Here is an 11,733-nt window from a genome sequence, read left to right as displayed (position 1 = left end):
ATCGGCTTTATCATGCGCTCGAAGGTTGCCGTTTCAAATCGGGCAGCGCTGTGAGCGTTTCGGTAAGAGAGGTACGATTTAGACCGACGTTGTGGAAAGCGATCGTGCCGGCGGAGTGCCCGCGGCAACATGGCAACAATGTGCTAAAGTTGTCCGTTACAGTTGACAGCGCCGCTGGAAATCAAGGCACATTTGAGGTAAGCGCGTTTCTCCGTTAAAATTGGCAACACTACTGGTAAATGGAAGCACCTTTTACGTAAGTGCCGCAGTGACGCTCGTCGCTGGCGTCGCGGCAATCGTCGTGTCCGTCGCAGCGCCACAGGGAGGGCACGCAGATGCCGTTGTCGCACCGGAAGTCGCCGGCCGTGCACTCTGCGCACAGTGCGGTACGAGAAACAGCTAAGTCACATTTATAATCACATAATCACATCATCAGTGTTACTGCACCCACTGCAAGGCAAAGGTCTCTCCAATGTTCCGCCAATCGACCCCATCTCCTTTTTCCCACTCTGGGCCCTCTGTGGTGGTCAAGTGGCTTAAGGTAGTCGGCTGCTGACCCGCAGGTCGCGAGATCGAATCCCGGCTGCACTTCCGATGCAAGCGGAAATGTTGTAGGCCTGTGTGCTCAGATTTTGGGTGCACGTTAAAGAACCCGCAGGTGGTCGAAATTCCCGGAGCCCTCCACTACGGCGTCTCTCATAATCATATGGTGGTTTTGGGACGTTAAACCCAACATATCACGACGATAGTTATAGCGCGAGAACAGAACGACGACAAAGAGACAAGGACACGTTGTCGTTCTGTTCTCGCGCTGTAACTATCGTCATGTCATACCAACTAGCCCAAACTGCCACACTTCTAACCCACATATCAAATTTTCCTACTCTGGAGCACTGCCGGTAGGAAGGGAGTCAAGAGGTGAAGTGGGAAGCCTTCGCTACCCAGAGAGAGGGGCTGGATTGCATCGGTTTGTAGGAAGGAGAGATAGCTGAGCGCAAGGTTCTTAGGGTTTTTTTTTTTTTTTTTTTGTCGTCGTCTCGTTGGGTTTGGTATGATTGCACGGTGGTTTAAATGTCTTTCCCGAACAAAATATTTTTCAGCTGCTAGTAGAGCGTCGTCTGTGTCCTTATTTTCCTTGTGTGCCGTATTTTCGTGCCCCTCAGTTTGTAGGAACGAGGGGGAATATCAGGCAAATGGTGTCGTGACTATAGTAAGCCCTTCTTCACTTCAGCGCGACCACTTCGGCAGTGCTTAGTTCGGTTATCGGTTAACGTCCGTTTGAAGGTCATCCCCGTCTAACTCGACAAGTGCATTTTTCGCCGAAAGAACAACCGTTTCCTGTTTCTGCGGAAGGATCAAACGCTTTTCCCCGGCACTGACGTGACGTGTGTCATTTAAGTCTCACTTTTCGCCGACAGCATCGCTCCCCTTGTCTGCGCCTGGTCTGCTAGGGAGTGTGGCAGCTTGGGCTAGTTGGTAGCGCAAGAACAAAATGACGACACAGAGACAAGAAGCGCTCATGTCCTTCTTGTCTCTGTGTCGTCGTTTTGTTCTTGCGCTATAACTGCTAGGGAGGCCCGCACACATCACAGTAAAAAAAAAAAAAAGAAAAAACGTGCGTTAGCTCTCCCAGGTAGTCTTCGAAACCCCTCCTACTCGCCCATGCCGTTTACTTTTTCCCTTTATCTTTTCGCGCTTTTTCTACCTATTTTAGAAGCGAAGCTCCTGTTCTTCCGGCGTAGCCAGCACAGCATATCCACAGACAGACACAGACGGACAGACCAACGCTTCGCCCAACTCATTATCATTCACTCTGTGGATATGCTGCGTTTTTTTTTTTTCATTTTTACCTTCGCGTGGCGCAATATGAGTTACACACACAACACACCACGTTTCGGGCAACCTTGGTGAGTCACTGTGGTGAATAACGGTAGTTATAGCGCGAGAACAGAACGACGACACGAAGACAAGAAGGACACGAGCTCTAACTTCCAAGACAATAGTTATAGCGCGAGAACAGAACGACGACACACAAACAAGAAGCATACGAAGGGCACCGTTTTGTCTCTGTGTCGTCGTTCTGTTTTCGCGATATAACTATCGTCATGTAATACCAACTAGCCCAAGCTGCCGCACTGCTAACTTCCAACTGAGTTTATTGCGCAGAGCGCGAAAATATATAGAGGAGACAGTAAACCATGTGACAAAAACCATGTGGCACAAAGAGCAATACATGAGTAAGGGAAAAACAACAAAAGCACAAAAAAGGCAAAGAAAAGTCTATGAGGAAATGAAACAGAAAAGTAAAAGTAATATAAGTACTTGCGCGCACCGAAACCTTCGAGGAACCTTAGTTCCTTCTCGGACAGAGACACGGAGGGCTTCAATGCAGGACACCTGTTCGCGTGCCATCTGCGCGGCCTCGACGATGACTCGGGTGCGCTCATCCCTGTGCTTGTAAGCGTCCCTGTGTCCTTAAAAAGGGGCATACAGCAGCACTCAGTGCAGTGCTGAGCAAGGAAACCATCTTTCCCGTTTCTAACATTGTTAGCGTGTTCTCTCAGTCGATCGTTCAGACACCTTCCGGTCGTTCGGACATAACGAGCACCGCATGAAAGGCGGGTCCTATAGACAACTTCCAGGGAGCATGCCGCATACCTGTTTCTATGCTGAACTCTACATTCCGTTGATGGCTGCGTTTTCAGGGGGTTAGTAGATTTGGTGAGGCGGATTAATTTGAACGGGGCAGAGAACAGGACACGGACTCCCACTCGTTTTCCGATTTTCTTGAGCCTGTGGGATATCTGGTGTTTGTATGGAACCACGGCTGTCCTTTCACGCTCTGTGTCCCTGTTACTCAGATCCTGTCGCTGCCTCTGCTCTACCCTATTAGTCCGCAGGATAGTCTCAGCAACAAAAGCGATAAACTCGTCAGGAAAACCCGAAGCCTTAAGCCTGGAAACTTGGGCCTTGAAGCTCGCAGAGATGTTGTGGGCGCACGACCTATTTAAGGCATTCTCAAAACAGGTTCGTGCTATGCCTCGCTTAACTAACTTGCTGTGAGTGGAAGAAAAAGGAAGTGAAGGTTTCTGCGCACATGGTTCATAACACCAACAAATGTGATGTGAGCTAAAAAAACAGTCTTAAATCCAAAACACGTAACTTGTCATTCTCGGGCATTTAATGCGTTAACACAAGAGGCTTTAAACAATCTTCAAACACACCTATCGTTTGAGCCGCAATCGAGTGGAACATAGAAGGGTTACAATTTAGAAGAACCAAGAAATCAACCACGTATCTGAATACTTTGACGACATGCGTGCCCTCTAACTTCTTCTGAAGTTTATTGCCCACTTTTGCCAATAGTAGATCACTGAGTAGAGGTGCTATGCATGAGCCAATTGAAACACCTTTTTTTCTGCAGATAAATGCAACCATTCCATCGAACAAAAGTAGGGGTAAGGTACAGCAAAACAAGGTAACCACACTTCTAAGAGGTCAATAAGCTCCTCCCTCCGACAAGAAATAAATAAGTACAGGAGGAGGAGGAATAAAATATCATTGAAACCAGCGGTTTAGTTGGTCTGTCCTATGCCATCAACCAAAAAAAGAAACAATTAAATTTCGAACAACGAGGCGTTATACTGCCATTAAGGTGCTAATGTCGATGACTACTTTCGCTCCAATCTTCGTCGGCTGACTCTAATTGGAAAGCTAATTATTCGCTGCGCGGTGACTAGAAGGGCGGCTGGGCCGCGCGCGCAGGAGCCTCGAAAAAGAGCTACTCGACTCGTTGGTGACAGTTTCAAGACTGGTTTATTGAAGGGGACTGACTACAAGGTTAGAAACGAAAGAGATCAGTAGAATAGGAAGAAGGAAAGATCGTAGCCGGTCCCACGAAAGCTACCGTGGTAATTGTGCGGGCAAAACCCCCTTCCCGTTGACTTTGTGTTGGCGGCCCTCCTCTCGACCCGTGAAATTTGGCGGCGAAGATGAGCTTCTACGACGGCGTCTGTACGGCGGGAAGGCAGGACGAAGCCTTCGGAATTCCGAACAGCTAATGCTTCGGCGCGAACCTAAAAAAAAATATAACATTGACATGGTGATTTTGGCGCTACGAAATACGTACACATGAGATACAGAGTATAGACAGACTCCGTCTCTCACGTGTGTAAATCTATTGTAGCGCCGAAAATCACCATGTTACACGTAATCGCCAACTCGATACAACAAGTTTTTATTAAGTATAACATAGACCCTCATTTCCTTGTCTGGTTGCCAACATGTGTAGACACACAGAAGACTAATTTATCAGCATGGGTGATTTTGTGTTTCACTTAAACGTCTCTTTAGGGTTCCCGTGCTCAGAGATTGGAACTTCGAGTTACCAAAATGACTGCGTGTGCGATACGTTGGTTATCTGCACAGTTTCGATTCTGGCAGCTTGTAGCGATCTAAGTGCTGGCCGCTCGTACGAAATGCCGGGCGCACTCACTCTTGTTGGTGCAGTCCTGCTCGTCGCTGCCGTCCCGGCATTCGGCCTTTCCGTCGCACACCCAGCGCTGCGGGAAGCAGCCCGACCCGTCCCGGCACTGGAACCGTCCCGTGCCGCACACTGCGAAACGGGGGACGAAGACGGTGAGTGGCGAATCCTGCGGCAGTCTACAGAAGTGAGCGGTCGTCCATCGAAGTGAATGCCTCGCGCAACTTGCAAAAAAAAAAAAAAAAAAAAAAACGGTGGCTTCGTGAGCACGAGTGGTAGTAGAAGGTGTAGACTTCACGTGATGTCGTCATCGATCGCATATTCCTTGCGTCTCTCATGATCATATGGTGGTTTTGGGACATTAAACCCCGCATACACTTACATGTTCAAAATCGCGTGACAAAAGCTGTTGACTTCATGTGACGACGTCATCAACTACATCTTCGAAGTCACGTGATCAACTGTTGACTACATACACGTGATGACACGATTAACTGCATCTTCGAAGCGATGTCGTTTCTTCAAAAGCGAGCCGATCTCGGAGGGAGCTAGTTAAAAAACCGGGTGAATCATAGGCATGCGCACAAGGGGGGGCTGGCGGATCAGGGGGTGGGTCACCTGAGAGGGTGGTCGCGATCACTGCCCCATACGTGTAGCCGCCGTGCCTGTACATGGGGGGGGGGGGGGGGGGGCACTGCGATGAACTTTTCGTTACAGTGAATCTGAGTGTGGGTGTGATGACTGCCCCGTACACTCACTTAATAGATGGGGAGGGGGGGGCAGCGATAAATTTTCCTCGTAGAGGAACCCTGTGCAAGCTTATGGGGTGAGACGGACGCCCCGCCACTGTGGTCTACTGGCTAAGGTACTCGGCTGCTGACCCGCAGGTCGCGGGATCGAATCCCGGCTGCATTTCCCATGGAGGCGGCAATGTTGTAGGCCCGTGTGCCCTGATTTGGGCACACGTTAAAGAACTCCACCAGGTGGTCGAAATTTCCGGAGCCCTCCACTACGGCGTCTCTCATAATCATGTGGTGGTTTTGGGACGTTAAACCTCACAAATCAATCAAATCAAATCCTGATTGGCACTGCTAGGGTTAAAAGGAGTGCGAAACGTCTCGCATTGTTGTGTGCCCCGAGTGTGTGCTGCTACGTTTGCGTACCGCTCAACGCTTATCAGCCAGCGCCCAAGTCTGGCTCATCTGTTCCAAACGATAATCTGTTTCCGCGCGTGTGCGCCGATGTGTTTATTTCCCCCTTGGTCCCCGCGTTCCTTTATAAAAGACTGCTGACCACGCCGTGAGACCTTTTGTGCCCCTTCTTTCGGCAAGCATGCTGCAGTGAATATCATCTGGGGTATTACGTCCCAAAACCACCATGAGGGGCTCCGTAGTGGAGGGCTCAGAAAATTTCGACCAACTGATGTCCTTTAACGTGCACTGATATCGCAGTACACGGGCATCTACCTTTTCGACTCTATCGAAATTCGACTGCCGTAGCCGGGATCGAACCTGGTACCTTTGGGTCAGCAGCCGAGCACTGTTCCACCGAGTCAGACATGCTGCATTGGCAAGTGCGTTCTACCTCCTCGCGGCGTCTTTTCCCGGCTTGGAGCCCAACTCGGCCAAACGTTACAGTGTGTATTACACTCTGAGCGAGAGAAATCCAGCCGACGTACCACGTACGCGATGCTGGTTTTCGCGCGGAATGAGGTTGATACGCCACTCACCTGGCTTTGGCGGGCAGTGCCTCTCGTCGGCGGCGTCCTGGCAGTCCGGTTCACCGTCGCAGCGCCACGTGTTGGGAATGCAGCGGTAGTCGCAGCGGAATTCCTCGTGACTGCAAACCTTGGACGCGCCACGGCCTGGCGGTCGAGATAGCAAAAGGTCATCTCTCTCTTTCGCTCTTTGTGTCTGTTCTAAGGCATGACGCGGTGCACCCGAATTGTGCGTTGTTTATACAGTGAAACCTCGGTGATACGAATCTCGAGGGGTCACCGAAAACATTCGTATCACCAGAAAATGTGGTTAATTAGCATGCAAAAAAAAGTGGGGGTGACGATTATTTATTGTTTATTAGTGCTAGAACAACGTCCCGAACAGCTCTGACTGATATCCAGTGAAGTTTTTTTAGACGTCAACGTTCAAAACTGCACTCGGAGACATAGGGCCAGTGTGCGCGTGTGTAAATTTCTCAACCAGGTGTGTTATGAGCTGAGACTGCCCCTTCCTACCTGTAGTACACTTTTTTACGTCACACTAGAGTACGGCGGCGAAAGTGACTTAAAAAGCGCCACCGCTGCTCATTGTTTTTTTGTTTTCTGATCGCGGTGGTGTGGGGGATGTTTTTCGCGAGATTTACGGCCGTGCCCGCACAATCAGAGAATCGGCAAGTGTTCGCGTCCCCAACAATTGTGTGTGTGGACGTTGTGAGGCTCCTTCGCCAAGACCGTTCGCTTACACTTTCGACCCTCGTACACCTATCGTTGGATTTTTTTTTTTTTGCGCGGGAACATAACTTGCAAAGTGGTGAAAAAGGCTCTTGTAAACACAGCACAATGACAGCATCACACGCCGACATGCTAAAAAAAAGGCGCGACGTCAACGCCATCTGTAATCTAAGGGGAAAGGCCTCTAATATACGAACGCGCAATCACGGAGGCACGTCGCTGAATGTTTAATCCGCCGTGGTTTCACGGTCCGCGTGCCCACGTTTGAGTTCTCGCGCATGTTAGCCACGCCTTCCGAGACAGCGCACCTCTTCACAGGGGCGTACCCAAGGGGTTGCCCTCCCCGAACTCAAAGAGGTGCTCCCCACCACAAAAGAATTTCTGGCTATGAGCCTGCCTTTTTCGTAAGTTCGCGGTGGCGTACGTTCTTATCAAACGTCGCGTGGTGATTCGCAACAAGCGTACTTCATTACATTGCGGGCCAATGGGCCTCGGCTGGGACCAATGAAAAATTCGTATCACCCAGGTTTCATTGTACTAGGTAGATACTAGATACATCTCTTTAGAAAAAAAAAACAAAGTAAATAATTTGCGGCATGCACTCTCGAATACTGGTTAGCACCTTTGGTAGATTAAATTACCCCAGCAAAAGATTGTCATTTATCTTTCGTTTCTCTCGTTTAACGTAGAGCGCCTCGGTCAATCAGTGTTTTTTATATTTATTTATTTATTTATTTATTTATTTATTTATTTATTTATTTATTGGGCGTTATTGCTTCTTCGCTGATGATTTCAGGCTCAAGCAGAAGCTTTGCTAATCCGCGACAACCCACTTTTTTTTTTCTTTTTCGTGGTTCTACGGTGCATACACCCATCCTCTAGCGTGAAAGTCATGAAACGCTGCGGTGGGGTCTCCGCACGCCTTTCTATAACGCAGACTTTTGTTCTGACGGTCCCGTTTGTATCGGATCACCTTGTACTGTTCCCCCTTTACTCCCCCCTTCCCCACAGAAACGGTGGAGGGAAGCAATTCGTGCACTTTGTACTAAGTCGCGCAAGGCGAGGCTTCATCGCAGCGTACCCCTCTCTTTATTAGGTCAGTGCCTCGTATTAACCTTCCCAATCTTGCTGTTCGTCGCCAAATCACCCGCCTTTATCTTTTCCATAAACTATACCACGCTACCCCTCGTACATCTGTGATCATTCCAGCTCGTCGCAATTCTAGCAGACTCAACCACTCCAAAGCCATTCGCCAGCCCCACGCATCCTCCTTTTTCGTGCTCACGCCTAAACGATAGTTATAACGCGAGAACAGAACGACGACACAGAGACAAGTCTCTGTGTCGTCGTTCTGTTCTCGTGCTATAACTATCGTCATGTCATACGAACTAGCCCAAGCTGTCACACTTCTATGTCACGCCTAAAGACTGGAACGCTGTCCCTGCCGGTACAGTGGACCACTCCAGCTCGGCACTCCTCAAAAAAGAAGTCAAACATTTTTTATGTTGTATTGTTGACCACCCCTCACGTAAAACCCATAAACTGGGGTCTTTGAGGCAACAAAAATAAATAAACAAAATGCATGAAGCAGATTTGCGCCCCTCTCTTAGGTGACCAGGGGGGCTGCCCCCCTTTTGCAGCGTCAATGCTTACCAGTGCAGTTTGCCTCGTCGGCGGCCAGCGGGCAGTCCCGGACTCCGTCGCACCGCCACTGCTTCGGGATGCACGTCAGGTCGGGACACTGGTGTTCCTGTCGCAAGCACGCTGGAGCGGGCGAGAAGCAAATACAGGTCATATCGTACAGAAATGATCGAATGCACCTCGTTTAACGCGTTCAACACACCGAGCTTATGTCCAATAATGCAGCTATTCGTCATCGTATACGTCAGTCTGGCTGCACCAACTGCGTGCACCGAAATGTCTTCTTCGTGGTTCGCCAATCAACCCGGTTGATGCGACCATGCTATCTCTGCAAACTTAACCTCGTGGCTGGTAGAGGCAAAACAGTGCAAAGGAACAAGGACTTTAAAGGACGCAACGCAAGCGCTTTCAAATTAAAAATATATAGAAGGAACATCAAACTGCGGATGCTCTTACAAGGTCAGAAAACTCATGATGGCTCGGCTGGCTAAATACAAGACAACTAATTTTAAAGGGCCACTAAAGAGAAAAATGATTTTTCGTGTATTGGTGGAGTACAGTTTCACAATCCCGAAAATGGCACTTCAACCGCTAGATGACGCTTTTGTAGGCGGAAAAACGGGTGAAAGAACGCCACTCTGAGATTCCCGCACCAAACAACGTGACGTCATAGATTTTGATATGACGTTACTACTGGGTCGTACATAGTTTCTAATCAGTGGTAATGAAGTGTATACATTGTCATCTGGGGGTGCCATAGACCTAAGATACGAAGTCGCAGAAAATTTAATCGAGCCCATGTGGCGAAAATACGAAAAAAATACATTTTGAAATAAGTGACTTGCACGCGGAGATTTCGGCTCTATATTTAAAAATGATACTTCAAGTTTTAGTGAAACTTGTTACATTAGAGTTCGCAGAGTGCCGTTTATCAATATAAACTAAGTCACTGTTTCGCTTTAGTGTCGCTTTAACGCAATATTCTTAAAGATTACAATAGTTAGAAAATTCTTATCCTGGAGTGCGATTGACGGCTGACTGACGCGGTTACGCTGACCTGCCTTATATATTCTGTCGGCCTAAAAAATTTCACGTCTGAAATGATTAGTGGTGGCGGCAAAAAATCCTCGTCCGAGAAAATTTCACGGTGCACCCGCAGTCTGGGCGATCCATATTGCCAACCGATCGTTCGCTCGACGTCAGGATGAGAGAAGCTCTTGATTGGCCGATGTAGGCGAGGTATCTGTTGCGAATGGTAGCCTGCCCTGCATTACCATGCAGTCGCATTTTGTTCTGCCTTGTCTCGCATGACAAACTCATTTCACTTCGTTTTCTGCGTTTGATGAGACGGAGATATATCAGCGTTTCGACGAAAACCGCGAAATCTATAACTGGCTCAATGCTTATAGTTCAGACATTCCACGTGCTTTCTAGCTGAAGACAAAAGTGGCGAGGAGTAGGCGAGGAATAAACTATATACTGTCTCGTTTTCGAACTCGGTGTACGGGCCCTTTAATACATTCGTGTGCTTAATAGAATCTGTTTAAACTTAGTAAAATGTATTTCTTATTTCTTCTTCTTGTGCGCTGTTTTGCCTCCGTATCAGCGACGAATTGCTACCAACTTGACCATTTTTTAAAGCTATATATCTTCTCCATCTCATCTGCCACCTGATCCCCTGCCTTTCCCCTCGGGTGAAAGATTTCTCTTGGAGTTCAGTCTGTTACTTCTAAGGCCTTCGCGCACTGTGCCCAGCCCATATCCATTTCTTCTTGATTTCGACTAAGGTATCCTTAACCCAGGTTTGCTCCCTGACCCACTCTGCCCTCTTCTTGTCTCTTAAGGTTACGCCTATCATTTTCATCTCCATGTATTGTTGCGTCGTTTTCAATTTTGAGCTCAAACCTCTTCGTAAGACTCCAGGTTTCTGCTCCGTAGGCAGGTGAGCCGTTATATACCTTTCTCTTGAGGGTTACTAGTTTTGAGATTGTCTTAAAGATACAATGCTGGGATTTTAACTGCCAGAAACCACGACTTGATTATGGGGCGTGGCGTTGTAGGGGACTTCAAATAATGTACACTATATGATCCTTGGTTTCATTGGCAGTTCATTTCATTAAGATGTGTCCAACTATGAAAAGAGCCCCGCATTTGTTCCCTTTTTTCGCTAATTTTTAATGAGGATTTCGCTTGGAGAGATTCGATGCATTAAGGTATTATGAGAAGGCACAGCAGCCACCAGCTCGTAAAAAAATCATGGGCTATCTGTCAAAAAAAAAAAAAAAATGTTCCACACTCGCTGCCGCGACTAGAGGCGCTGGATAACACTTCCATGTTTACATGGAAGTATCCAGTTGAATGAATGGGAAAGCGATTGCCGACTTAGCTAAATTTGTACAATATCAGATGTGTAACCCGACGGTTGTAGGATGAGTCCTTACTGGCGACAATGCTGCTATTTCGTCATAATTAGTACGCTATAGGTAGTTCAACACCACAGTGTCCCCTATATCTTCTGTGACTTTGCGGTATGTATCATCAGCTTTAAGTGCACGCTATATACGGTGCGATATATGCGCTTATACTCACTGGCGCTTCTGGCGAGGTTGAGGCAAACTCCAGGACTGTCCGAGTCTGGGTAGCGGCGGCAGTCGAACACTCGTGACAACGCCAGCGTCGCCGGGATCAGCTTCTGGCAGTTCTCCGTCGCCACTGCACACAACAAACCGGTCAGAGAGATCCGGCCCGCCCCGACTTAATATGAGTTGCAGCTCGGTGGAATCGACATACGCGAAGTTCGTTAAGCGAATACCACTGTTGAAACAATGTTCACGCCAGTGATTGTCTTCTATGTCGGCGCTAAATCCGTGCAGCGTTGACTCCGCTTTGACCACGAGTGGCATGTTGCAACTCATATTGGGTGCGACTGCACATCATGTTACAGTTATACACATTGGCGAATCAACTCTGTGAAATCGCGAAGGGGTACTTATACGTACACGGATTCATAAAAAAAAAAACGTCGTCTGACCGCTTGTAGAGGCAACAAGGTAATTGCACCGTATTCCTCAGATAGAAAAACTTACTTCGATGACACTTCGCCCTCCCCCCCTCCCCAACGAATGGAGAGCCCTGCGCCTTATACGCCTATATGATTCAT

At 48.2% G+C, this 11,733-nt stretch overlaps 1 protein-coding gene across 1 annotated transcript in view; it reads right to left on the bottom strand.

Annotated features, from left to right (window-relative positions):
- Positions 1–11,733, bottom strand: part of LOC119173916 (atrial natriuretic peptide-converting enzyme) — a 30,744-nt gene that overhangs the window by 3,099 nt on the left and 15,912 nt on the right. The window contains exons 5-9 of the mRNA XM_075895219.1: positions 11,163–11,285; positions 8,586–8,696; positions 6,213–6,347; positions 4,496–4,615; positions 250–372 (exon numbers count right to left, since the gene is read on the bottom strand). Of these exons, the coding sequence (XP_075751334.1) occupies positions 250–372; positions 4,496–4,615; positions 6,213–6,347; positions 8,586–8,696; positions 11,163–11,285 (612 nt within the window). The remainder of the gene's footprint in view (positions 1–249; positions 373–4,495; positions 4,616–6,212; positions 6,348–8,585; positions 8,697–11,162; positions 11,286–11,733) is intronic.

This window comes from Rhipicephalus microplus, chromosome 5 (assembly GCF_043290135.1).
Source record: "Rhipicephalus microplus isolate Deutch F79 chromosome 5, USDA_Rmic, whole genome shotgun sequence".
In the NCBI taxonomy this organism is placed as follows: Eukaryota; Metazoa; Arthropoda; class Arachnida; order Ixodida; family Ixodidae; genus Rhipicephalus; species Rhipicephalus microplus.
This window is presented reverse-complemented; position numbering and strand designations above follow the sequence as displayed.